The sequence below is a fragment of the Recurvomyces mirabilis genome (assembly GCF_035927965.1).
Source record: "Recurvomyces mirabilis strain CCFEE 5264 chromosome Unknown scaffold_24, whole genome shotgun sequence".
In the NCBI taxonomy this organism is placed as follows: domain Eukaryota; kingdom Fungi; phylum Ascomycota; class Dothideomycetes; order Mycosphaerellales; family Teratosphaeriaceae; genus Recurvomyces; species Recurvomyces mirabilis.
The window spans coordinates 133253-159849 of NW_027041958.1; the positions used below are offsets into that span (position 1 = coordinate 133253).

The window sequence follows — 26597 nt, forward strand, 5'->3', positions numbered from 1 at the left end:
TACTGTATCGACTGCTATAGGATCCTAGAACAAGACAGACTGACCGTTCGCGATGCCATGAGGTGCACACAGGAATCCCAGAAAGATGGGCGATGCATTTCCTACATATCTACATCGAGCAGATCCGCAGTCCGCAGCCGTCGCATGTGTACCTGCCAACGGTATCGTGCCAGCAAACGGGCGTCCCGTAGATTCAGCTTTGCCTCTGCTCCATAAATGCTCTCACGACCTTGCCTGCCACCTTCTCTGCAACTCTTGTGCCCTCCGTGCCGCCTCTGCCCGCTGTCCAGCCTGTGCCTGCGCCTGGCTCTCCGCATAATTTGGCAATTCATCATCGGGAGGTGGCAGGTCATCATCGTCTTCTTCGTCGCCATCTAGTGGACTCAATGGCATGGCGGGCTGCGACCGTGTCGGTGGCTCGGACCACAGATCCACGCCTGCATTTACTGCCTGAAGTACCTGCCGTGGGTGAGATTCGAATGTTCGTCCTGCTTGTGGCATTTGCGCTAGGTGGGCGAGGGCCAGCATTGTAGAGGGTGAACTGGCAATGGGCGAAGCTGATTGATCGTGGGCGCGGGAACGTGAGATACCCAATGTTGATACCGATGGTCTGAACGCAGTATGCGGACCCAGTCCGGCGGTCGCATCGACAAATAGTCGAAACTCTGCTTCATCATCGAAAGCAGCATCTGTCACCCCAGATGTGCTGTGCATCCTTCTTCGGCCGGCAGGAGGGTATGTCGGTGATCGTGGTATGCCTAGCATAGGAGGCTCGGCTTCTGCGAATTGCTGTTGGAAGGAAGGAGGTGAGTTGGGCTGGCTGACTGCTCGCCTTGTTTGATACCCTCGGAAGCGGTCTGCACGAGCGCTTATCTCTGGTTGGAGTAATGATGGATCATTATGATTCGGCAGTTCTAGCTGACTTTGTGGTCGCCGACGTGTCTTCAATGGTGTAGGTGCTCCTGGTTGTGCTTGTCTGTCGTTGGACACGGCTGGTCGAAGACGCCAGTCTCGCTCTTGTTGGCTATTGTACGGCTGCAGTCGATCCGACTCGTCGACCCAATCTCTCGGCCGATACGGCAGAGGCACTTCCGACCATTGCGACTGTGGTAAAGGACTGGTGTAAGGTAGTTGAACCTGTGGTGTTGATCGTGATTCGTGTCCATGGGAAGACCTGCTTCCTTGGCGGCGTGGTTGGCGACTAGAGCCAAGCTGGGCATCTCTACGGAGATCCATACAGCTCGCTGTACCAAATACTAAGCGCAAGGAGTGACGCTCTCGTATCTGAGTGCCAGCCGTTAGGGCGAGGCCAGTGCAAGATATACTCTTTGGCATGCCATCGACATTCGGTACGTATTCAAAAGGAAAGGATGTCAAGGTGGTGTCATGCATGACAATGTTCTTGGAATGGCAATAGTGGCGTTCCAGGATCGATGGATGGGTTGTGCGAGTTGCGTCGATAGCGCATGTGTCTCGCGCTGAATGGGCAGTCCTTGGTGTCGATATACCAGATCCCCTGCTGTTTTAGTGAGATGCTCGACATGCGCTTGAGGAGGCTTGTATCGCGGGCAGCATACCGCCTGGTTCTGAATGAGATTGCAGGTCGTAGCGTTACAACACGGCGTAGATCAGGCTGCGTGACAGCGACTATTCTGAGCAGTGGCACACTGACATGAGGTGAGCATAGCGACACTTTCTGCTAGAGAGACGCATGGCGGCACGAGCAACGATGCCAAGATACTCTGGTCTGAGTTACTGCGCAATCCTTCGCCTCTTGAAAATCGCGAAAGTGCTTGTCCATGGCAGAGATCAACAAGGTCTCCTCGTGCCGTACCCGTGATCGTCTACAAGACCGAGCCGGAGGCCATGGCAAATCTAAGCAATGGCAATTAGCTTCGTATCGACGACGGGACGAGCACCATATCTGGAAGTGCCATGTGGCCGGCACTCGACCGGAGTGTGAAGGGAAGGAAAATTGCACTGTTGGTTGTAGTAAGAATAGCAGCTACGTGAGGCAGTGCTCGTACCGACGATCAAACGGGCGGCATTCCGTAGCTCTCCCGCATTAGATTCTTGCTTCCAAACTCTATCTATAATTTATGCAATTGGTGCAGGATTCCATCCGAGTGATGTCGAAGGTAAGGTCAGCCTTGGGCATGTACGATTTTACGCTGATCACGCTGAGGTTGCCTAGATGACGCGCACCTTGTAATCATCGACACAAAGTCTATCGATTTACAATATCCATGTCGTGTCTCGCGAATATTGCCTGGCTTTGAGTGAGAGGCGTGAACCCATTGTTTGGAGGTTGAGGCGCAGCGGCTCGAAATAGCTGGATGATCGTTCCTGGAGGTCGGGTCAAACTGGCCCGAGATGGTCTATCTTCCGAGCTCTCCACTGCGACAAGCTCTCCACTTTCCGCTCTGTTACATCCTGCTCATGGATGGTGAAATGACAATAATATCGATCGTCAACGTCGGTGGTGGCTGTGGGTTGATTGTGGAGGCGTTGAATAGTCATCAGTCGAGCGCCTGACCCTTCAAGCAGCTATCCGACCACGCATATGGTGAGAGACGAAGATATGGACCATAACCGTCGCCACTGGTTGTTTCTCGGTCTTGATTTGCGTAAGGGTGATAAATTATAAGATATGCTTAGTAAGCTAATATTGCAGCTTGTAAGTTGCCCGAATTCCTGGAACTCGTATCAAGCATATCCTAACAACCTCGCAGTAGCTCACTTGGGAGAGCGCCAGACTGAAGTCCACTTCAGTCAACACCACTGTGCGGTATCTGGAGGTACTGTGTTCGGTATTGCTGTCACGTGATTACATCTCCAGCCATTCTTCTAACACCACCGACAGATCCACAGAAGCTGCAAAGCCCGTTTCCTTTTGTCGAAACCCTCGTGGTCCGATTATCGCGATGGGATTGTTTTTTTTTTTGACCAGGTATAACGTCTATCGTTCGTAGATACCTTGTCCGTGACCTGTCGTCGTTTCCAAAAGGTCGTAGGTGGTCTCTCGATCGTCGACAGGAAGGGATCGGAAGGACGTCGTCATTTGTTCTCATGCATACTCAATCTCCCATCTACGAACCACCTTTTCAACATCTACATCATCCTCCAACTCCTCAGGCTTATGCGTGCTGGTAATATGCCGCATCAACGAATCAATATCTCGACAAACACAATCCACTTGCGAATACCGGTTACATATGAGACAAACGAACCTCCCATCTTCCGCATGACTTTTGACTACAAATCGATCGTTGATGCGTTTGTCTTGGAAGACCCATGAATCGCCTAGTCTCACGTCGAGATTGACGGCGCAAGCGGGACATCGACCGTCGTCTCTTGGGTCGAACGCTGGATGTAGTTCTTTCGATGAGCTGTACTGCAGGTCTTCGCTGTAGCGGCAAAAGAGGCTTTTAGACGGTAGCGTTCTCGCTCTACGAGGCGGACCGAATTCTCGATGCTCTGTGGGCCGTTCGACAGGCCAACTGAGTTGCTTCTGTCGCAGTCCTGGTGTTGGACCTAGTCGTAATCTGTCTTCGTCTGGTCGTCGCCTGTCCAGCATACGATGGTACTGGTCTTGTAGCGCCTCTAACGAGCCTTCCCGAGCTGCGTACTGTGCGTTGACCAGTCTGTACATATCCTCATCTGTGAGTTGGCGCCCGGAGTAGAGTGCTTCTTGCAACACATTGATGACTGTTTGCTGGAGCTGGATAATTTGGGCTTGGAGCTTGTTCTCGGTGTTTACTGCCCATTTTATCAGCCACAGAAACGCAGCGACATATGGTACGCAACTCACAATCGCCTCGAGCATAGTCCCGGCCCACACGCATGAGATTGTCCTCATACTCACGTTCAATTAATGCCCGCGACTTGCGAACAGAATATGCCAGCGCCTCCTCGCAGTCGACAATAGATCGTCTTGATCGTCTCTGTGGTCTGCGACTTGATCTTGAAGAACTACTTCCATCATCACAATCCTGCTCTCGGGTTTCAATGTTCTCGATTTTGGCCTTCAATTGCTGGAGTTGAGCATTTTGACCATCGTCGACGCCTTTTTGCTTGGCCTTCGCACGTTTATCTTGGACTTTATCCAATAATGTCATGCCCGCCGTTAGAGTGCCTACGAGCGTACTGACAAGAGTCGCGACCACGAAACCTCGCTGCTCTCGTCAGTATTCGTAAATTTGTTGTGAGCGCAATCAAGCTCACCTTCAACCTCCCCTCTTCTAGCAAGTTGGCGTAGTTCATCCTGTATCAGCGGTGGATTTGTTGTCCTGTAGATGCAATCTGCCATTCCTCGGCATTACTCCTCCATCATCTGATAACCACGATAATCTGAAGACGACGAAAACGACATGACAATGATTGCGGGCTATCGATGAAGCAAACACTAGTAGATATGCAGTGGACCGTCTGAACCTAGCATGCGCCATCCAGTCTCAAAGCTCCAACGCACGACTCGTGGAGGATAATGACGATCCATTCACACTATGAGCTGCAGCATGTAACAGTTAGAATTTAGCATAACGAATCATACTAGCACGCCAGAATATCGAGGTGTTTTGTGTTTCCTAGTCACTATGCGGTCGGTGTGCTGGCAAGCGGGTATTAGCAGGACCTTTCACGACGTTTCGCAGAGCGAGAATAGCTGTGTGGACGGTCTCATCGTGAAATGAGTATACGTCACAAGGTCGGTGTACGGACGTGCGTGCGCCTGAAGCGCATGAGTGGAAAGTCTCACGACGAGGCTCTGCGGGAGATTGGAGCAACGGCACGTGAGATGACGCAGTCGTGCAGCTGAACTGCCGACCATGAAACTCTATTCGAGTGCCTTTGTGGCAGGCACGACGACGAGTAGTGGTTCTGGCCAGCTCATCAGCATAGTAGACAGCTATGGCGCCAGCACTCCATATCAGTGTTCCTACCACATCCACTGCCACACCGCAAGGTGGGAAGCCTTACACGCAATACCATGTCACACTCCAATTACCACTGCGCAAACACGAAGTACGGAAACGATACACAGACTTCGTGACACTGAACGACGGCCTCGTCTCGCAATGTGGCCAAGCACCACCTGCCACGATTCCAGGGAAGTCGTGGATTAGGCGAACGGTCAACAACGATGCCTTGACAGAAGAGCGACGACAAGCTTTGGAGAAGTACCTCAAGACCGTAGTAGAGGCAGACGATGGCCGATGGCGGAGTAGCAGCGCATGGCGGTCGTTCCTGAATCTACCCTCTGGCACCAGCACAGTCAACGCCAACGGCAGTCTTTCAGCTACAACTCACAAACAAGAGACAGGCGTCACAGATCCGAATCAGTGGTTGGACGTACATCGCGATCTGAAGACACAGATACAGTCTGCCAGGACACTTTTGAAGCAGAGAGAGGCCGCGACAACAGCACAGCAGCAGCACGCACTTTCTGCGGAGGCGAAGGGTAGTCTGGTCCGAGCAGCAACTTCAATAGCGCAGCTTGAGGATGGGTTGAAGAGCATACAGACAGCCAGTAAAGGCGATGATGCTGGGTGGGGCGGTAGCAAGCGTCTTGGGGATGGCGAGATCAGACGGAGGCGAGATCTGCTGGGTGCGGCGAGAATGGAGGTAGAAGGACTTGAGGGCTTGCTGAGGAGCATGGCAACGAAGACCTCAAATGCCTCCAGTAATGTTCAGTCCGGTGCTGTAGCATCCTCAGGTGACAAAGCAGCGCTATGGAAGGGCACATCAGCAGCGAAGCCAGGTGGCCGCGTCCTTGGTGGACCTTTGAAGGAGACCGAGCGTACTCGTGAGCTGGACAACGGGCAGGTATTGCAGCTGCAGCGGCAGGTCATGCAGGAGCAGGATGAGGATGTTTTGAGCTTGGGGAAGTCGGTGGCGAGGATGAAAGATATGGGGATGATGATCAATGAGGAGTTGATTATCCAGAATGAGATGTTGGGTATGGTTGAGGAGGATACGGAGAGGGTGCAGAGGAAGATTGATGTGGCGAGAGAAAAAATCAAAACGATTAATTGAATTGGCTGGGTGTCATCTCCTTCTTACATTGCTGTGCGTACTAGCGAGCGTAGTTACCAATTTCTATCTGATTTCACGGGCGCGCTGTACACCGAGTACTTGGACGCCCGCCCCTACCTGCTCACCGAGGCTTTCACGCTAGTTTTCGAACCGAACGCCATGGACCCGAAGCACACCAGACCAGAAAGTTGCTTCTTCAGGTTGGCGTGTTTGGCGGTGTCACAACCGGTATCTATACCAACATCATCCAAGAACGATGCAACCAGCGCCGCATCCGACAAGTTGACTATGCCAATACGTAGCATTGAATCATTCGCTGCTGCCTACCTACTGTCCGTACACATGTTTGTAAACCGACTAGTCCAGGTATCAATAGAACAATCTTGCCGACAGGAGACGTAGCGACAACTCTCTTTCGATCTGTCGAGTCCAATTATGCAGTCGAACGGAAGCGAAGATTGATGAGACTGTGACTGCTTTATCGGTGTGAAAGTGGGTCCACAAGACCTCGGCACGACGCGTCTCCCGCACGCGTCAAACCACTTCAACCTAAAAACAATCAACGGCATCTGGAAGCTACTGATTTCTACCGCCGTGAGACGTGATGAGGCACAATAGCCGGAAACGTAGACATGCCTCGCAATGGTGATGGGCCTATGAAGGTGCTCTGTGTGGCCGAGAAGCCGTCGATAGCAAAAGCTGTGGCGAACCATCTTGGAGGAGGTCAAGTTAACACAGTGGGTGATAAGCTGATAGTGAGTACCCAGCAACTCGACTAACAGTATGTGCAGCGCAATATACAAGGCAACGTTTATGTCAAGAACTTTGAGTTTCAATACAGCTTCCCGACATGGGGAAATTGCAACGTGACCATGACCTCTGTCCTGGGCCATCTCCTCAGCCATGATTTCGACCCTCGCTACAAGATCTGGAGAGACTGTGAGCCGTCTGATCTCTTCGACGCACAGATCTTGACATTCGTGGAGGAGGGCAAGAAGGGTGTCGCCAGCAATATCGAGCGCCAAGCTCGAGATGCCAAATATCTCTTCATCTGGACAGATTGTGACCGCGAAGGCGAGAATATCGGAGCAGAGATCCGACACGAAGCTCTCAAAGGGAACAGAAGTCTCAGCGATCCCGGAAAGACAGTACGCGCTCGATTCTCGAACATAGAGAGAGCTCATATCATCAATGCAGCGCGGAATCCAGTCACCCTTGACGAGGCACAGTCAAATGCCGTAGCGTCTCGTATTGAGCTCGATCTGCGCATTGGTGCCAGCTTCACGCGCAACCTCACACTTAGTGTCCAGCCCATGATACATCAGCACTTCCGCAACAAAGACCAAGGCGTCATCAGCTATGGAAGCTGTCAATTCCCGACCCTCGGCTTTGTGGTGGAGCGCTACTTGCGTGTACGTAACTTTGTGCCGGAAACATTCTGGACAATCAAGCTCATGCACGAGAAGGACGGCATCAAAGTCAACTTCCGATGGGCTCGTAACCACCTCTTTGACCGCATGGTCGCCGTGATCTTATTCGAGCGATGCCTGACATCCAAGACCGCGCAAGTGATGAAAGTTCAGACAAAACCGACGAGTAAGTGGAAGCCATTGCCTCTCACCACAGTCGAGCTGCAGAAATGCGGTAGCAGATTCCTGTATCTGGATAGTCATCGAGTCATGCAACTGGCAGAAGCACTCTATCAGAAAGGATGGATCAGCTATCCACGTACCGAGACTGACCAGTTCGATTGTGGGATGGACCTGCGAGCATTAGTCCAGAAGCAAAGACAAGGAGGGCCATGGGCGCAATTCGCACGTGGACTCGTGAACGGTGGCTTCTCTGCTCCTCGCAATGGGCGAAACAACGACAAGGCACATCCTCCTATCCACCCGGTCAATTTTGTCGCACCAGAGCAGCTCTCGCCGGAGGAGCAGCGAGTACATGAGTTTGTGGTACGGCGCTTCCTTGCGTGTTGCAGCGAGGATGCCAGAGGCTCAAAAACGGACATTAGTCTGCTATATGGTAGCGAGACTTTCAACACCTCAGGTCTTGTGGTACTGGCGAGGAACTACCTCGATGTCTACCGCTACGATAGATGGACCAGCAGCCAAGATCTACCAGATTTCCGGGAGGGGGACGTTCTCGAGCCTACAGAAGCTCGCATTCATGAAGGCAAAACCAGTCCTCCAGGCTACCTGACTGAGCCGGAACTGATTGCGCTCATGGATGCCAATGGTATCGGGACAGATGCTACCATGGCCGAGCACATTTCAAAGATCAAAGAGCGCAATTACGCCACCACCCGCCCTCGAGCCCGACCGCCCAGACAGAATAACGAAGATGACGATGAGGACTCTGGTCCCGATGTACCGCCAGCTGCTCAACCTGATAGAGGTCGTGGTCGAGGACGTGGACGTGGGCGCGGCGGTCGTGGTGTTGGTGGTACCAATACCCGGGGCGGCGGCGGGACTAGCGGCGTGCAAGAATTCATACCAACCACTCTGGGCGTGGCACTCGTCGAAGGATATGAGAATATGGGCTTCGACATAAGCCTCACTAAGCCGTTCTTGCGGAAAGAGGTATGCTGCTTTTTGCTTCCACTACATGCGTGACTCTGCTGACATAGCATAGATGGAGTTGAAGATGAAGGCCATATGTGAAGGGCGTAAGACTAAGGCTGAGGTGGTGCATGAGACTATCGAGCAATATCGTGATGTCTATGTACGAACACAACAGCGGCTCGATGCACTTCGAGCGGTAAGTCACGAAAAGGCAATCGGTTATGGAGATAACGCTGACGATATTAGGCCGTTCGCAAGTACTGCTTCAGCGAGAACGGGTGAGATCCAAACCGCAATCAGAAGATCTCGAACACCGTTCCACGTATGCTTGAGCGTGCTCTGCGACGACACACTTCATACGGCGGTAGCACCACCGACAGCCCAATACTATTGGCGTGCAGGACACACCGTTTACGGTATCTTGCACATGAACAGCCCGTCGGTGACCAGAAAGTCATGTTCGTCATTCATGAGCTAGAATGGTGAGCTACTTACTAGTGATACTGCTGGCGCCTGTGCCATTTTAGCAATCGCTTTTACAGTGAGACGACAACTGGTGGCGTCTGTTGAAGCATGACTGCTATGATACATGGGACAATGTATAGTTACAAGGCGAACAAATAGCTCTAGCGAAGATGCGAGAGCTGTCTGTACCGTCGTGGCGAGGCGAAGACGTCTTCGTTCTCAATACATAATTAGTACCTCACCATGCTTCAGCCATTTCGATTCGGCTGAGCCTTTTCCGAGCACTTCTCGCATAGCACCAAGTAGCACCAGGAACACTCCATAGCCATGTCGCCCACTTCTTCCAGCTTTAGCCCAGCATCCTTGGAGATCTCCAGAAGTGGAGCATAACACGCCGGAGGGTGTATCTCAGGGCCAACGCTCGCGGTGCCCGGATTTGTAGGCTGGGGCCGCACAATGCAGAAACACCTATTGCACTCCATCGTACTCACGTCACCACGATTGACACCGTCTTCAGAGGTCCGGAGCATGTATGGCAGAAGCGAGTGAGGGCAGGACCAGATCTGATCAATGCTGTCTTCCTCTGGTTCGTCGCCGAAATTCATAGGAGCATTGGCCCATCGTGCCTCGCCTCCCGCATCCAGGTTCACGATCCTGTGAAGTTGTCCTGGGGGTAGAGATGGTGCTGTGATGGGCGTTGGGTTCTTGTTCATCTCTGCGGCTGTCGGCAGTGGCGGAGAATTAGTGTCGCTACCGTCATGCTCGCCCACGACGGTGATCATGTTATCTGGCTTAGGGTCCTCCTCGTTCTCTTCATCCTCCTCGTCTTCGTCTTCGTCATCTACATCTTCGTCGTCAAAATTCTCCTCTGCTTCTTCAGCTTCACTATCTTCTGCATGGTCAACGCAGCCTCCATCACACTCGTTGATGGACTTCTGACAGTGGTAGCACCAGTGCGCGCCGCAAATACATTGCATGTGGCTGCAGCCATACATCTTCTTGACGGCGTGCTTGCACAAAGGACAACGTTTGTAGCGAAATTGCTCCAACATTGCAAGCTCGTGGTCCTGTGCAGTTGTGTCGCAAGGTGCACTCCCATGCTCAATCTGATTCACGTCAGTATCATGTCGTGTCTTCCATTAGCTTGACTGTCTTAACTTACTTGCTTGCACTGCATACATATTGCAACATGACATTTTGGACATACAGTATGATCTTGGGGAGGATCCAGAGTCGTGAAATGTACAAGTTTGTCAACTGTCGCTGTAAGGGCCTGCGTGAACGTCTCCAGGAAGGAGTTGGCCGTCAGGGCTACAGGATGTCTCGAGCCATGATACTTCTTCGCATTGCTGACAATCAAGCGCATGTCGGGTTCCATGTCTACTGTGCTATCGTAGACACCAGACTCGACACGTTCGCGGATGATAGTCAGGTCCATGTATTCAGCCACCACATTAGTATTTCCAGTCTGCTCGGTGATGGGAAGCTCTCCACGGAAGAAGCGGGAATGGGGACTCTTGGTGACCGTGTGCAGGACCGAAAGCATGACTTCTTGTATGGACGCTGCCTTCTCATCACTCGCATTGACTCGTAGTAGCCGCTCTGGGATGAAGGCCGAGCATTTTGGTGACGGGCAGTAAGTCTTGTCTCGCGTGATCCACTCCTCGAAACGGTCTCGATATTTTGTGGCGACGTCGTCCGGGAGGTATGCCGTATGAATTTGAAGGAAGACGCAACAACGAGGCGGCATCCTTGTAGCGTCGTTCGTGGCCCCCTCGAACATAGCCGACAGACAAGTCTTGCAGTAGTCGTTGTTGCAGGCTCGACAAGGCCTGACAAGATCCAGCGGGTCGTCTGGTGAGTCGGTACATACTATGCAAGAACGTCCTTTCTCCTCCTCTGGCGGTGGCTTGGCCATGGCAGGTGGCCGCGGTGCCAGGGCGCGTGTGAGCAGGCTCATAGTCCTTCCAAGCACAGGAAGTGGGTTAGTCTGTGCGGCGGACATCTTCGCGAAGCACGGTGATTAGGACGATTTGTAGCAATCAGTGAGGGCAAGTGCAGGTGCGTTGAAAGCGAATGTGGAAAGCACAGCCTTGTGTGAGGTCGCGCGTTTGAGACGCTTTGCAGCCTGTATCTGCAGGCAACCGCGTGGCATAGACCTTTCACAAAGACAATCGCAGGTCAATAAATGTAAGATCTGTGTTTCTTATACTCACCATCAAGGAAGCTTGAGTCAATCGAGTGAAGACACTGACTCACTCAGATCATGATTACCTGCTCCACATCTGTGTGGCGGCGGCGGCGACGCATAGTACGCTTCAGTCAGACATCCATCACGTGTGCCTTTGGCAGCACTTAACATGTGTGTCACACTGGGTATGCCATCTAGCAGTGAGCTACTGCATGATCTTGACTGTTTTGCAGGAGAGAAGAACAGAATGTCAAGGAGGACTTTACGAACCTCCGCTTCAATTTGGTGCTTCTTCCGTCAGCCACAGCGGTGTTGTATACAACAGCATCACATCAGGCTCAGTACAAGCGGTCATATCTTGAGCGAGTAGGTAGATATGGCACTCGAGCCAAGCAACAAAGCACGTCAAAGGATCTATTAATCTGCACGCACTAAAACCAAACGAGAAAGGCGCTGGCTTCGCCCTTGTCAACTCCCAAGGTACGACTAGCCCAGTGCTGCGCCCGAAAACCAAGCACAGGAACTGTTCTCATACGGCAAAGCAGCTGGCCTTTCGAGCGATGTCTCTCTACCAAGTGAAGCAGTTGAACGAGTATCCCACATACTGGCAGCTAAACCCTCCTCCGTACGATAGTGCTCACTACCATAGCTGTGCACTGAACGTGCTCACCAACACAGCCTGTCTCAATGCAGCGTAGAAGCTGTATTCGCGAACGACGTGGAGCCATGAACTTCCCGTGGGTGTGGAGAATGTATAAGATGATGCTGTCGTCCCTCTCAATCGTGTCCTATCACACATATCAACACAAAATCAAGCTTACTAACACTCCACACCACCATCCCAATGAGGTCTCCCCGTCACTACATCTTGTCACCTCAGTATTCTCCTTCCAAAGTCACCATGTTCGCCAGACTCGTTACCGTCGCCGCTGGCCTCGCCACCCTCGCAGCCGCAGCTTCAGTCCGTCGTGACGGATCGCGATACGTCCAGATCACTGTCAACATCGCTTCAGGACTCGAAGAACAAATCTACACTACGGTCTACGCCAACATGTGGGTATCTCCACAGATAGCTCCTGCCATAATCCATCACTGACTAGACCAACGTCGCGGCGAGCTCACCTCATTAGACGATGTTTCCGCCTCTGGACTCAAGCTCAACGACTGGGACGAGTACAACGTTAACCCTTACACCGTGCAATGCTGCGCGTATAAGGATACAGATGGCGTGGAAGCTGCCAGCCTACCATTCATCGTTGGATCGCCAGCTGCTTTGAGCAAGAATTTGGTGACGATCGGGAGTGTACTTTGCTATGTTGTTGAGGAGGGCGAGGTTGCTACAACTTCGTGTGGACTGGTATGAGTTACTCTCTTGCCAGGGGACTCGGGATGCCAGAACACTTGAGGATGGAGATGCGAGCTGCATGACAGGAGTTGGTATTCGTGATGGTGGAGTCTGCTCCTGGTTGGGGATGATTGATGTTTCTGGAGTTATTGTCTTGTAACCATTTCCTGCTTGCATCTAGCCTTCAATGCCTATAGGTTCTGATCAAAACTGCAGCAGGTTGCCATGAATCCGCGACGGTCATGTAGTTATGTCAAGCCGAAGAGAAAGCGGGCCTTGCTCCCTTAATCATGCACATGCATTCGAGATCTGTCAGCTGTAAGCTCGCAAGTACTTCTGGTTTTGGCGATCTTTCGTCTTTCGCTGTCGATCGTATAATTTATGCGTAGAGAGCTGTGCATCTAAGCAGCGAACTATAAAGCACGCCATGCAGCTCCAAGATGGCACGGCCACCGAATCGCCATCCAGGCATGAATCTCGCCACTACATCGCAGCACACTGCTGGACGCGTTGTGTCGGCAGATATGTTGGTGTTACATTGAGCTGCCATTGGGCCTGCGTAGCTTTCTTCCAATGGCTTGAGATCACGCTATGTGCTGCAAATTTGGCGACAGACAATGTGGTTATCAGACCAGCTGGCGAGTGACAGTAGCAATATAATGGTACCACGTCGCCCTCCGCTAATCATTGCACACAGCTCAGCGAGAGCATCGCAGGATCGGAACAGATTTCGAAAGATCCTAACCACGACGCCGTGGTTGTAGGCGCCGGCTTCGGAGGATTGGCTGCGCTGTACTTTCTCAAAGAGCAGGGTCTCAATGTAAAGGGCATCGATTCGGCCTCAGATGTAGGTGGTACATGGTACTGGAATCGCTATCCAGGCGCACGTAGCGATGTCGAGAGCTTCGTCTATAGATTGTCGATTGACAAGGAATTGCTACGCGATGATCCTCGGAAAAACAATTATCTTACGCAGCGTGAGCAACTCTCACTATACTCAATTAGGACAGAAGTAAACAATGAGCTGACTCTGCGTCTTTCAGCGGAGTTGATATCGTACTTTCAAGCTTCTGCTCGCCGCAATGATCTCTATCCGCGCATACAGTTCAACGCAGAGCTCAAAGCTGCATCGTGGGACGAGAAGGAAGGGCTATGGCATCTGGATTCGACCACGGGTGAGGCGCTCACTACTCGCTACCTGGTGACAGCGATTGGCATCCTTCATCGGCCAAGTCTGCCAAAGCTGCCTGGCCTGAACACGTTGGGGGGCAAAGTAGTGCGTAGTGCGCAATGGAGGGACGAGCTCAATCCCTACATCAAGAAGCGTGTCGCTGTGATCGGAGCTGGAGCGTCTGGCGTGCAGCTTGTTGGGGCACTTAGTGAGACAGCACAGCACTTGACTCACTCCGTCCGCCATGCGCAGTACGTCCTACCTGCACAGATGCGTCCGGTCGGCCCCGAGGAGCGCAGCTTGATCAATGCGAAATATGATCAGACATGGACGGACGTCTTCACATCTGCAGTGGCAATGGGCTTTATTGAGCCGAATCGGCCAGCCCTGTCAGTCTCGCCCGAAGACGGTGAGAGAACCTTCCAAAACCTGTGGAACCAGGGCAGTGGCTTTCGATTTATGTTCGGAGGCTTCTCAGACATCGTGTCTGACGAGGCGGCGAACAAGGAAGCGAGTGCCTTTATCCACCAGAAGACCCGAGAAATCGTAAAGGACGAGCAGAAGGCAGATGTGCTGACGTCTACAGATTGGTTTGCTCGTCGTCCTCTGACTGATGATCGATACTATCAAGCTTTCAACCAGGACGATGTGACAGCTATTGATCTTGAAAAGACACCAATCGAGGCAATTGTGCCGTATAGTTGAGAGCACGCCAGAGGCCGACGCTAAATGGATGGCAGCGATTCGGGAGACCAATAGCCAGAGTCTATTTCAGAACACATCGTCTTGGCTTTTTGGTGGGAACATCGAAGGCAGGACCAAGTCTCCGCGTTTCTGGTTCGGTGGTGTGGGTAGATGGCGAGCTGAATTTGTTGAGGCTAAAGCTGCGGGTTATGAAGGATTCGAATTTGGCAGGAAGGTTTGATGGTTGCGTTGGTTGTCCAGATGCATATAGACGAAATAGTTTCCCCTGTGTTACCAGAATCCGTAGCAGAAGCTCAGGCCCTTGTAACGTTGTGCAGTCTGCCATCCTCCCCACTAGAGACCGAGGTCGCAGCCACGATGCGCCACAACATACATCTAGCTCACTATTAGCTCCTGCACCAGAGTCACATGAACCTCAGCAACCTACACGAGCACCCGCAGTCTTAGACACACGTCATCGAAACGATACACCATGCCTGACTCAAGTCTACCGACGCAGTTCGACCATGTAATAATCCTCCTGCCATACAAGGATATTATCGATCCGCCAAAGTGGGTGACCGACAACTTCACAGTCAGCCCGGGCGGTCGACACAGCGATGGCAAGACGGAAAATCGCTTGTTAATCTTCAAAGACGGCACCTATCTAGAACTGATCGCCTTCATCGACGATGATCCTGACAAGCGAAAAGGCCATTGGTGGGACAAGCCTTGTGGCATTGTCGACTTCGCGCTCACGACCCAGAAGGACTTCGATTATGATGGCCTGCAGGAAAGACTGCGGGAGTCTGGTTCAGGTATCTCATATGCGCCGCCCCAGGAAGGAGGTAGGAGGACGCCAGACGGAAAGGAGCTGAAGTGGAAGGTCACCTTTCCCAAAGGCGCTGAAAGGGGCGAAGTACCATTCTGGTGCCATGATGTGACCGATCGTGAGCGTCGAGTGCCCATCCACGATGGCAAAACTGATCATCCTTGTCATGCTGTTGGTCTGTTCGGCTTGCATATCAAGACTGCGTCAAGTAAGGTTGAACACCTGGAGTCCGCCATGGTCGCGATAACCGAAAGCAAGGCCTCAGAGGACGGGCACTTTGCAGTAGGTGCGCCGGCCGTTACAGAAGTTATCACGGATAACTGGGTAGCCATCTCGAAGCTTGCGTCTGACAGCGCTGACAAGCGATCATTGCTGGAGCTGACCTTACGTACTCCTGGGAGACATGGTGTGCCGCCGATCCGTCAAGACATTGCCACTGGCTCTGTGGTGATCGGCTTCGATGGTAGCGAATAAATCTTGAACCCATCAATTGGCTTGCTCACGGATGATCCGCGCATGTTGCATGATCAACTCGTTGTCAGCTTGATAGCAGCAACATCTCGATACTGCTCAAACATCTGACCAACATGCTCATGCACCCTACCCAGCGTCAATCCCTCCTCACACTGGATAATCGGCTCCCTCAGCACAGCAGTACGGCCAACGTAATCCTTCGTTTCATCCCTCTCCTCCCAGATCGTAGCCTCAAGCGCAGTCAGTGGTGGTTGAGAGAAGTACATCTTCGTCAGAGTCTGCCCTTGCTTCGTCTCGGCTCGTGCTTTGAGATCTGGTAGATCCCTTCTCGTGATGATGAGATAGGCTACATGCCTGTTGCCTGTTGCTTCCAGACTGAGATGCCAGAACCGGAAGTGATATGTTGGGAATGTGACTTGTACCATGGGATTCAAGATAGGTGCTCGTAGGGAAGGAGCTCTATAGTAGCTTCGTAGTCGAATCCGCTCGGCCTGTGGAGTTGAGGTGGCGTTATGCTGCCATCTCCTTCGCAAGCGGAAGTCCGGGATAAGGAAGAGTGCTCGCTGTAATCGTCCTGAGTCTTTGATGTTCTGTTGCCACGTTCTACAAACTTCTGTGCATCGTAATAGCTGAGCTAGACAGGAGGCATTGTGGTTTGTTCGGCCTGAGCGCGGATCTTCCTGGTCTGTAATAGCATGAAGACTTTCCAATAGGTACAGGAGGATGTGCTCAAACATTTCCGGAGTTCCAAATGTCCGCAAAGAGGCTGCGACTACTTCCTCATGCGCCGTCGCCATCGTAAGTGCTAGGTGGCCAGCGACCTGGGTAGCTTGTGCTTGGCAGCCGCCATACGATGAGCGAAACCGAACTGAATTCTGATGTCGATACCTCAAACACCGTCTAGTACGAGGCCCGATGTTAACGTTGATGGCATGTGCATCGCGAAACCATCACGTAGCACAAGGAGGCTCTCGTGCGCACGGACCATGTTTGCCGGGTCGCATTGTTAGCTCCATGCGGCTGGTATCTCAACTCGCGTGACGATCTGTCACGGTTCTCCTCAGATCTTCGACGGTGTGCTCTTGGAGGAGCATATTGCCAACCCTACAACATGGGGGTGAAGGCAACAATTCCGGTGGTGGTCGGCATGATGCTGCTGACTGGCGTCTCCAATACCCTCCTCACCAAGTACCAGGACATGCAGTGCGTGGCCAATTGTCAGTCTAGCCGGCCTAAGACGTTCGAGCAGCCCGTCATACAGACGCTACAGATGTTTATCGGGGAGTCTGGTTGCTGGCTGGTTGTGCTCTTATCATATCTACTGGGACGACGGAGGAAGGCAGCAGGTGGTACTGCAGCAGAAGATACGGGGTACCAGTCAGTACGGACAGGGGACGATGAGCATAACGAGGATGAGGATGAAGATTTAGAAAACGACCTGTCGTCCTCGCAGACATTGGTCGACCCTACTAATGCCATTGCCAAGCCTTTGATTGATGCGGTGGAGAGCGGCAAACAGCGACTACCGCTCACAGGCTGGAAGATAACGATGCTCGCCCTACCAGCGGTTTGTGATATTCTTGGGACGACGCTCATGAACGTCGGCTTGCTGTTCGTAGCAGCATCCATCTACCAGATGACAAGAGGAGCCTTGGTACTCTTTGTGGGTCTGTTCAGTGTGATCTTCCTCAAGAGACATTTGGGAGGCTGGAAGTGGGCAAGTCTGTTCATCGTCGTACTTGGTGTGGCTGTTGTGGGCTTGGCAGGAGCTTTAGCGAATAAGGAAGGCACACCAAAGCTGCCTGGAGACACGAAACCTGGCCACGAAGGAGAGGATCTCGGACGATCGGCCATGATATTTTTACGAGAGGCAATCAGCACGCTGGAGGCACATACGCCTGCCGAAACTATCCTGGGCGTGCTCATGATAGCAGGGGCACAGATCTTCACGGCTACACAATTTGTAGTGGAGGAGAGCATTATGGAGAAGTACTCCATGGAGCCTATCCAGGTCGTGGGCTGGGAGGGTATCTTCGGTTGTCTTGTCACATTGCTTGGCATGGTTGTGCTGCATGCTGTGGTTGGGCAGACTCCTGCTGGCCAGGGAGGATACTTCGATGCACGGGAAGGCTTCTATGAGATCTTCCATAATCGTGCCATCGCTGTTTCGTCGTTGCTGATCATGGTCAGCATTGGGTATGTACTATGTTCTGTGAGACATGACCTAGTCTTGCTAACGTCATTTTAGTGGCTTCAACTTCTTTGGCCTCAGCGTCACCCGCAGTATATCTGCCACTGCCCGCAGCACGATCGACACCTGCCGAACGCTCTTTATCTGGCTCGTATCGCTCGGCCTCGGCTGGGAGACGTTCAAGTGGCTGCAAGTCCTCGGCTTCGTGCTGCTCGTCTATGGTACAGCCCTATTCAACGACATTGTACAGCCACCCACGATCGCTTTTTTGCGACGACGCAGACAAGGTGTTGCACTGGGCGAATCACGAAGCTAACAAGCTCTGTACATCTACATCCGCATTGTTCATATTTACAAGCACACTACAGTCCATGCGCCTTCATGTACTCCCGATGCGCGAGATCAGCCAAAGCACCTCCCAAGATGACATCAATCGGTGCCCAGTACGCTCTCCCAACCCTGAATCCATACATCCTCACCGCCCAGAGCGCCACGCCTCCATACATGCCTACAGCGATGTGCTTCCGCACTTCCTCTTCATCGCGCCTCCGCTCCCTATCATGGCTCCATCGAGGGATGAAGTACCTATACTCCACCCCCATCGCCTGACAAGCCAGAATCACAGGTGTCACCAACAGCGTCGCTCGGTGAGTGGCGAGCAATGTCCTCGTGTTGGCAAAGATGGACGCTCTAGCTGTGAAGCCGAAGTCATTGGCTTGACGAATATGTGCTAGAGCTCCGACGCCAAAAATGAATGGAGCTGCATCTACGCAGGTTGCTTTTAGGTCTTGACGTTTTAGCCAGAGCGGTAGGTTGTCAAGTCTTTTTATTGTTGTCTCGCCTGGTTGGGGACGCCAGTCATTATTCTGAATCGATTTATGGTTCCAGAAGAACAGGTAACTCAGAGCCATGTTGTCTGGTTCTAGTGCCCTAAGTATCGATCGTCACTATTTTGACTGCGTGTCGATGATGGTACTAGCCCACCCTTCTCGTAGTGGTCTGTCATGCATTCAGTGTTCTTATAATATCTCTCAGGCCTGCATCTTTGTCAACAGATCTCACGAATATGCACGTAGATATGTCTTGGTGATCATCGATGGTTGGCGATGCTGAATCAAATGTGGCTAGCGCTATGCCAAGAGCGCATCATTGACTTCACTTCACTTCACTTCCTCAATCCCCGAACCCTTCCACTTTACTAAGTCGAGCAGGATCTTGCCGACGATCTACGGGTTCTGATACCTTGAAGGACTCTATACAGCCTACACGCCTTGTGTATTTCCCTGGAACCGTTGTCAAAATTGTGTACGAAAAGCTCCTGTCATCAAGACGACATTCATCCTCATCTAGACATTTGACAATAACCCGCACTATGTAGCTACACTCTGTACACATTGTTCAAGGGTCATATTCGTGCTTCCCGGAGAACTATAAGATATGCGAGGCTTGAGGGACGACGTCTAATTATTCGTAGCTGAAGCTTCCACTAAGATATCCTTATCTGCCACATACGGCGACGATACGGACGACAATAGCATCGCCCCTGCGATTCCACTGCCGTACGAATGAGTCTCGATTAGCCGATTGTCGGTACGGTGAGCTACGTGGTCTTGAATGTCGCATGTGATCTTGTGAATGGCCGGTCACAATCAAATTCCTTATTCTTCCTCAACCTCACTTCACACATCGAGCACACTAATGACTCATACTCACGATTCACCGCACGGGCCGCCGCACTTCCATGTTCTTCTAGCAAACAATTTTTTTTCCACACTTTCCGTCCTCACACAAACACATCCACCGCGACAGCAGCAGCAGCAGCATCAGCAACAGCAACAACAACAACATCACCAACAACGCCAGTATGGTACAACAACCTGGTCCTGTGTGGACGGTAGTCGGTGGCTTGGCCACCGCTACCACATTTTTTCTCCTCGGTCGCAAGACCACCACCACCACCACCACCCCTCCCTCCCCCTCCCCGGCACAAGAAGAGCAGGCGGCTCTCACCACTGTCGTGGTGACCATGAGTACGGCATACCATGGCATCAACGACAGCAAGCCAACAACGGAGATGTTGCCGGCAGCTGGGCAGCGTCTCCGTGGCGACGAGCCGACCGACAGCAGCTGTGCAGTCACGTACGAGATGGGCGGCGTTCTACACGAGTGGGGATGCCCGAAGCGCAAGCCCGTTTTCAGCCAATTCAACACCACGATCAGCGATGAGGTCTCCCCTCCTACCTCCACCAACATCACTGCCAGTGGGGAAGCGGCCATGCCCTTCACAGATACGACACTCGGCTTCTTCGTCACTCTCTTCTTCGGCGTCATCGGCACCGTCTCCGTTTTCTGTCTTCTCATCCTCCTTACGGAGCGACTCGGCATCGCACTCGAAACACTGGCTGGCTACATTGTCTGGGCATCAGAGGCTTTCGACGAGTTCCAGGAATACTGCATCGACCACCTGCGTATATACAGCGGCAGATGGACGCTAGCCGAGTCCACTTTGGTTGATCTCAATGAAGAGCTGCGGAGACTTCGTGCCAAGATTTACCACCATCTAGCCACCCATACAACTGACCAGGAGGAAGTGCAAGACTCTCGTGCTCAGCAGGCGAGACTAAAGTCGGAGATGGCTATCACTCGATCTAGACTTGAGGCGGAGGTGGCGTCACAACAATACCGGGCGCAAAGAGAGCAAGAAGGATATTACAGGGAAATGCGCTGGAGAGAATATGCTGAGGAGGAGCTCGATAGGACGAAGCAGGAGTTCGAGCTTCTGAAAACGCTGAGTGTGCAGCTTTGTACGGACAGAGACAGCGCCTTATACGAGGCCCATCATCTACGGACCACCAACGAAAAGCTCAAGGAGTTCGAAGCAAAGAGCCAGCTCAACACTCATGTGAAGAACAAATACGAAGCGATGACAGAGAGCAAAGTCAAGCTGGAGGAAGCACTCAAGGCCATCACGCAAAGCAAGACTGATCTGGGCAAGGACCTTGAGGCCATGATCAAGACCAAGGCTGATCTTGACAAGAAGTTTGAAGTCTTGACGGAGAGCAAATTCGAGCTGGAGAAGCAGCTGAAAGCCAGGAGCGAGAGCAAGCCTGATCTGAGTAAGAAACCTGAAGCTATGACAGACAGCAAAAACGATCTGGGAAAGAAGCTTGAGATCATGACGCAGAGCAAGACTGAGCTGGAGAAGCAACTCACAACCATCAAGGAAAGCAAGATCCCCACGGAGAAGAACACGCTTGCTGCAGAAGAGCTTGCTGCCACCAAGACCACTATCTCGAGCGGCACTCAGACGGTCGAGCATGCGCCAATGTCACCGCCGATCGCCGGCGCAGAGCATGTGGACAGCGGAAACCTGCAACGTCTTCAGGAGAAAGTCGACGACCTCGAAACGGAAAATGCACGCCTCGGCAGGGATCTCACGAGCGTGCAGGAGAAGGTTAATAATGCTGAGGCGCGCGTTAGCAGCACTTTGGCAATAGCGAGCATGCGCGGTTTGTCGCTTAATCAACTTGAGAATGATTTAGCGGACAAGAAGGAGGAGTGCACCAAGCACAACGATACGCATCAGTCAGCAATTCTAGAACTTAAGAAGACACACCGCGCAGAGCTCCAAAAGACTCTCAAGGAGAAGACCGAGGCGAATGACCAATCATACCATGCTGACAATGTGGTCAATGAGCTGAAGAATATTTTGGAGGACATGTTCGGCGAAGACGTGGGTGAGAATCTGATAGCTGCTGCTAAGATCCAGACTGATTTGACTGAGAGTGAGGATGAGGTGGACATCGTATTCAAGAATCTCGAGATTACTACGTGCTTTGACATTGTTAAGAATCTATTGACTGTTCGAGGATTCATTGGAGAGGATTCTGATTCGACTTCTGCGGTTGATGATCAGCAGGAGGAGTTGCAGTCGCTGTCGAGCGAGGCAGAGATTGGTAACCCCGCGCCGGGCGGTCAGACACAAGAAGAGCAGGATGATAGCGCGTTACGTGAGTTTATGATGGAGCACGAAGACAGTGACTTCGAGGAGACTGAGAAGAAGAAGGAGGAGCAAGGCCAGATAGATGAAGTGGTGCAAGATCAGCAGGATCAGCAGAATGCTGTTGTTGAGGAGGATGCGCAGGACAATGCCGCTGTGGAGCCTCTGTCCGATCAGCAGGTCGACACCGACGGCGCTGATGAAGGTTCCCGAAGTCAGTCACCCTAGACCCCTATCAGGGAAAGGCTCCAATAGCTAACAGAAGCCCAGGCAATACCCGTAACCGTAACTCGAGGGCACGCGAGCAGAGTCTAGCATATGGCCGTGCTCACCCGGACACAGTGCCGCCACCCGACAGTGATCTGAGCGGAATGAACCGTTCGCAACGCAAGAGGGTGCTTTGGCAGCAGGAAGGCGCAGGGTGGCGTTCATTGGGCTTTCGACGATGAGAGAGCGTATATTTGATGAAGGACGGGTGCCTGGAACGGCAGAGCGGAGTTCTGGGGATTGATGGTTAACAGGCTTGGGTTTCAGGGCGGATGTAGACTGATGCGACGTCTAAGCCATGGCATATGCCTAGCGCATGACAGCATCAGTTACGACAGTAGTTGCGGCGAAGTCTAAGCGACCGCGAGGTCGTGCATGACAGCCGTCTCTACATTGCCGGTGCTGGTATTCGTTCGATACACTCTAGAAACGAAGCACTTGTATTCCTTGAAAGCTTACTAAAACAAGAGATCTACTCTTCCAAAGATTTCCTGATGAGCACACCTAGTTGATGAAGGCTACTACGGATGCAAAGAATCTAACCGACTTCGATATTTCTCCATCGATACCGCTCCTCATACACAGCAATACTTCTTCGTATACCGGTGAGAGGCCTTTGCTTTCATATACACTATTCTGGCATGCATATCGTATGAGGTCTCAGATCACCCTGCCGCGAACGCACCCAAGTAGAGTAATATATGCGAGGTTATGTGAGTGTGTGCGCCTAGTGGCGAAGGCGTGAAGCGAATGCTCCTTCAGCCTGCGCAGCTTTACACAGGCGCAAGCTCGTGCGCATTAATATTTTCATGTCCTCAGTCACCTTCGCGCAGCCGCACCTCTGGTTCATTCATTCTACAAGGTCAGCGATCATCCCCCGTCATCATGCTTCACTCTCCTCAGCAAGACATGAAGGACGTGGAAGATACAACAGCGGCACCTAATGGCAGTCCAAACCCTCGGCTCATGCGACATCCTCTTCAAGACAATCGCCCGATAGGATCATCTACTCTCACAACCCAGAATAGCCAAACCAACGACTAAAGAGCAGCAGAAAATCGCGAGGTTCTTGCATAATGGCGAAAGTGTAATTCTATGCCTCCACGGGATAGGCTAGTTCTAACAAGCTTCCAGCCGCACAGCCGCAATGCGCTGCCCAGATAGGGGATGGAGATGCGGGGAGGACTCGTATCACGTGCCGGTGGGCCGTCGCAGCAGTGGAGAAGCGCGGTCGATACGATATAACTCCCGTCCAAGCCCACAGCTGAATGTCTGGATTGGAACCAGGCACCATGGATGCTGGAGCAATGGAGAAGGAGGGGCTACCCAGATACTCGCCTGTTGACGAGCACGCCGCAGCGACCCGTGGTGTTCGGCACCGTCGTCTTCAATATCGCCGCAGGCGGCGATTTGTGAAGCTCATTCTGTTACTGGTCCTTGGCTATGCAGCCTATACACTTTGGGTGAACTCACGTGAGCAGGCGTCTGCTCTAACCAAACCACAGGCCGGCGGAGCCCACCTGTCTCAGGAGCGTTTACGAGCAGATTATGATCAGTGCGCAAGACTTCGCTCAAGTCCTAAAGACCCCAGTGGTCCAAGAGAACGCAATGCTCGAGCTATCCCCGGCCAGAAGTCCACTTTGATCCGCAATGCTACTGTCTGGTCTGGTGAGCCAGTGGCTGCCACTTCTGCGGAAGATGAACACACTGGCGCTAGCTACAGCTGGATGACAGCAGATGTGCTTTTGGAAAATGGTCTTGTTAAACATGTGGGCAGCAAGCTTAATGCTGGCGAGCTGCTGGCTGACATCCAGATCTACGAAGCTCATGGTCGACTCCTCACAGCAGGAATTGTTGACATGCATTCCCACGCTGGTGACGATCCTCTACCAGGCTTGAGTGTTACAGGCGATGAGAATGAATTGTCGAGTGACATCACTCCATATGTTCGCTCCATCGATGGAATCAATATACTTGACCCTCAAATTCGAAAGATCAAAAGTGGAGGCGGTGAGTATCTTCAAATTTGGTCCGCTCGATACCTGACTAACGACCGTCTGCATAGTCACCACCTCACTAATCCTGCCTGGGAGCGGAAACAACATTGGTGGCGAGGCTTTTGTGATCAAACATGCGGTAGGTAAGACCGATGGTCGTCCTGAGCTCAGCGTGGAAAGTATGCTTGCCGATCCGGACAAGAATTGGCGCTACATGAAGATGGCATGTGGTGAGAACCCCAAGAGGGTATATGGCCGCTTAGGTGAGCATCAATCTTGGTTGGCTGCACGTGATTTGTAGCTCATCCTTCATACTAGGCCGTGGCTTTGGCCCGTTTTCGCGACTGGGAGAGGCGTGGTACTTCCGTCACGCCTTCGAACAAGCAAATAGCCTGGTGACGGCACAGGATGACTGGTGTGCAGTCGCAGACCACAGCATTCCATCCGGACGAAGTATGTCGATTTATTTACCGCAAGACCTCCAGTGGGAGAGTTTAGCGGCCGTATTGCGAGGACAAGTCCACGTCAATACGCACTGCTACACCACTGCCGATCTTGAGGCCTTTGTACGACATACCAACGAGTTCAAGTTTCCTGTTCGTGCCTTTCATCATGCTCATCAGACTTACCTCATCCCAGAGGTACTGAAGCGAGCCTATGGTAATCACACCCCGGCGGCGGCACTATTCGCAGACAATATGTACTACAAGGTCGAAGCCTATACTGCTTCCGAGCAGGCTGGCAAGATACTGTTTGAGAATGGCATCACCCCTGTATATGTCAGCGACAACCCAGTGATCAATGCTCAGCATGTCTTATTCGAGGCCGCCAAGGCTTACCGAAACGGTCTGCCGTATCATGTTGCACTGGCAGGAGTCACAAGCTCTTCAGCTGATCTGCTCGGCCTGGGACAGAGGATCGGGAAAGTTAAGGCAGGATTTGATGCCGATGTTGTGGTCTGGGACAGCGATCCCCTGAGTGTCGGCGCCACACCAGTCCAAGTCTGGATCGATGGTGTAGAGCAGTTTGACGATCCCGTCGAGTTGAAGAAGTTTGCAAGCGGACCAATCAAGCATGATCTTACCTTACAGAAGGTAGCCAGCATTGAGGAGAAGATGGCGGGCATGATCTTCACGGGCGTGACGGAGAGTCTTTTGGATGGCGAAGCACGCTCATGGCCGAGCTCGAGAGACAGTGGCGTGGCCATTGTGCGCGACGGCCGCCTTGTCTGCCTTGGCGAATGCCACGACGAACTCCACATCGCAGAGGCGGACGGATTTGCTACGATTCAGCTCAAGGATGGGCACATCTCACCATCCTACACAGCCTTCGGATCATTCCTAGGTCTAGTTGAGATCGCAGCCGAAGACGACACGCAAAATGGCGCCGACACCGAAGACACGTTCTCGTCCGCCGTTGACGGCCTGGCGCTGGATACGAAAAGCCTGAAAGCAGCGTACCGCCACGGTGTGACCAATGCCATCTCTGCTCCTGCTTACAAGCAAGGAGGTCACAAAGGCGTCAGTGCTTATTTCGCCACTGGCGCACAACACAAGCTCGAGAAACATGCCATTCTCCAGGATGAAGTAGCACTACACTACACTTTGACGCTCGATGCGAAAGCAGGCAAAACACCGAGTATAAGCACAGGGGTCGAGGCTCTCAGGAGGAAGCTGATTGAAGCCACGAAAGCGAGCGACAATACCACAGATCTGACAGCCGAAGAGCGCAAGCTTCGACAAGTCGTCAATGGTACGATGCCACTCGTTTTGACAGTCCACAGCGCCGATACCATTGCCACGATCCTCCAGCTCAAGTCCGAGGTAGAAACAGCAAGCAAGTCTCCTCTGAACCTGGTGCTCTTTGGCGGTGCTGAAGCGCATCTGTTGGCTTCTGAAGTCGCAGCAGCAAATGTCAGCGTTGTGCTTGCACCACTGCAGCCATACGCCACTACCTGGGAACAGCGCCGTTCGCTCTCAGGTGCTCCTCTCACGAACGGCACTGGGTTGGATATTCTATATGCTGCTGGTGTGAAGCTTGCGATCAGCGTAGCCGAGGACTGGGAGACGAGGGATCTGGATCTGATGGCTGGTATTGCTCATATCAATAGCAATGGCAAGATTAGTGAGAAGGAGGCACTTCGGATGGTGTCGCACAATATTTATGATATACTCGGAATGGACTCCGAGCAGAGTCGGAAAGGCTTCCTCGTATACGAGGGACATCCCTTGAAGATCGACGGCCGAGTCAAGGCTGTAGCAGATGGACGAGGGAGCATGAGTATCTGGGTATAAGATGTTGTACATAAGCGCAACACAGGTTGCGATAGAAGTCGCAGTAGGTTGGCATGTCATGGTCGACAGCTCACAATCTGCATATCATT

At 52.3% G+C, this 26597-nt stretch overlaps 11 protein-coding genes across 11 annotated transcripts; 7 read left to right on the plus strand and 4 right to left on the minus strand.

Annotated features, from left to right (window-relative positions):
* Window positions 1-222: 222 nt before the first annotated feature.
* LTS14_008167 (uncharacterized protein) lies at window positions 223-1220 on the minus strand (the record flags this gene model as incomplete). Its single annotated transcript, XM_064840855.1, has 2 exons — window positions 223-1117; window positions 1138-1220. 2 exons carry the CDS (start codon window positions 1218-1220, stop codon window positions 223-225), a joined length of 978 nt encoding a protein of 325 aa, XP_064691492.1.
* Window positions 1221-3067: 1847 nt separating this feature from the next.
* Window positions 3068-4263, minus strand: LTS14_008168 (uncharacterized protein; the record flags this gene model as incomplete). The annotated part of the gene is made up of 3 exons (XM_064840856.1): window positions 3068-3759; window positions 3812-4175; window positions 4225-4263. 3 exons carry the CDS (start codon window positions 4261-4263, stop codon window positions 3068-3070), a joined length of 1095 nt encoding a protein of 364 aa, XP_064691493.1.
* Window positions 4264-4908: 645 nt separating this feature from the next.
* LTS14_008169 (uncharacterized protein) lies at window positions 4909-6033 on the plus strand (the record flags this gene model as incomplete). The annotated part of the gene is made up of 1 exon (XM_064840857.1): window positions 4909-6033. The coding sequence occupies one exon, from the start codon at window positions 4909-4911 to the stop codon at window positions 6031-6033; it is 1125 nt and encodes a 374-aa protein (XP_064691494.1).
* A 632-nt stretch (window positions 6034-6665) lies between these two features.
* Window positions 6666-8879, plus strand: TOP3 (DNA topoisomerase; the record flags this gene model as incomplete). The annotated part of the gene is made up of 4 exons (XM_064840858.1): window positions 6666-6770; window positions 6825-8615; window positions 8668-8793; window positions 8844-8879. 4 exons carry the CDS (start codon window positions 6666-6668, stop codon window positions 8877-8879), a joined length of 2058 nt encoding a protein of 685 aa, XP_064691495.1.
* A 431-nt stretch (window positions 8880-9310) lies between these two features.
* On the minus strand, window positions 9311-11067 carry LTS14_008171 (uncharacterized protein; the record flags this gene model as incomplete). The annotated part of the gene is made up of 2 exons (XM_064840859.1): window positions 9311-10168; window positions 10270-11067. 2 exons carry the CDS (start codon window positions 11065-11067, stop codon window positions 9311-9313), a joined length of 1656 nt encoding a protein of 551 aa, XP_064691496.1.
* Window positions 11068-12154: 1087 nt separating this feature from the next.
* Window positions 12155-14474, plus strand: LTS14_008172 (uncharacterized protein; the record flags this gene model as incomplete). Its single annotated transcript, XM_064840860.1, has 4 exons — window positions 12155-12310; window positions 12371-12610; window positions 13296-13575; window positions 13642-14474. The coding sequence occupies 4 exons, from the start codon at window positions 12155-12157 to the stop codon at window positions 14472-14474; spliced, it is 1509 nt and encodes a 502-aa protein (XP_064691497.1).
* Window positions 14475-14946: 472 nt separating this feature from the next.
* LTS14_008173 (uncharacterized protein) lies at window positions 14947-15759 on the plus strand (the record flags this gene model as incomplete). The annotated part of the gene is made up of 1 exon (XM_064840861.1): window positions 14947-15759. The coding sequence occupies one exon, from the start codon at window positions 14947-14949 to the stop codon at window positions 15757-15759; it is 813 nt and encodes a 270-aa protein (XP_064691498.1).
* Window positions 15760-16870: 1111 nt separating this feature from the next.
* LTS14_008174 (uncharacterized protein) lies at window positions 16871-18266 on the plus strand (the record flags this gene model as incomplete). The annotated part of the gene is made up of 2 exons (XM_064840862.1): window positions 16871-17955; window positions 18008-18266. The coding sequence occupies 2 exons, from the start codon at window positions 16871-16873 to the stop codon at window positions 18264-18266; spliced, it is 1344 nt and encodes a 447-aa protein (XP_064691499.1).
* A 46-nt stretch (window positions 18267-18312) lies between these two features.
* LTS14_008175 (uncharacterized protein) lies at window positions 18313-18861 on the minus strand (the record flags this gene model as incomplete). The annotated part of the gene is made up of 1 exon (XM_064840863.1): window positions 18313-18861. The coding sequence occupies one exon, from the start codon at window positions 18859-18861 to the stop codon at window positions 18313-18315; it is 549 nt and encodes a 182-aa protein (XP_064691500.1).
* Window positions 18862-19814: 953 nt separating this feature from the next.
* On the plus strand, window positions 19815-22399 carry LTS14_008176 (uncharacterized protein; the record flags this gene model as incomplete). The annotated part of the gene is made up of 2 exons (XM_064840864.1): window positions 19815-22164; window positions 22221-22399. 2 exons carry the CDS (start codon window positions 19815-19817, stop codon window positions 22397-22399), a joined length of 2529 nt encoding a protein of 842 aa, XP_064691501.1.
* A 1110-nt stretch (window positions 22400-23509) lies between these two features.
* Window positions 23510-26508, plus strand: LTS14_008177 (uncharacterized protein; the record flags this gene model as incomplete). The annotated part of the gene is made up of 3 exons (XM_064840865.1): window positions 23510-24227; window positions 24283-24477; window positions 24533-26508. The coding sequence occupies 3 exons, from the start codon at window positions 23510-23512 to the stop codon at window positions 26506-26508; spliced, it is 2889 nt and encodes a 962-aa protein (XP_064691502.1).
* Between the last annotated feature and the right edge of the window lie 89 nt (window positions 26509-26597).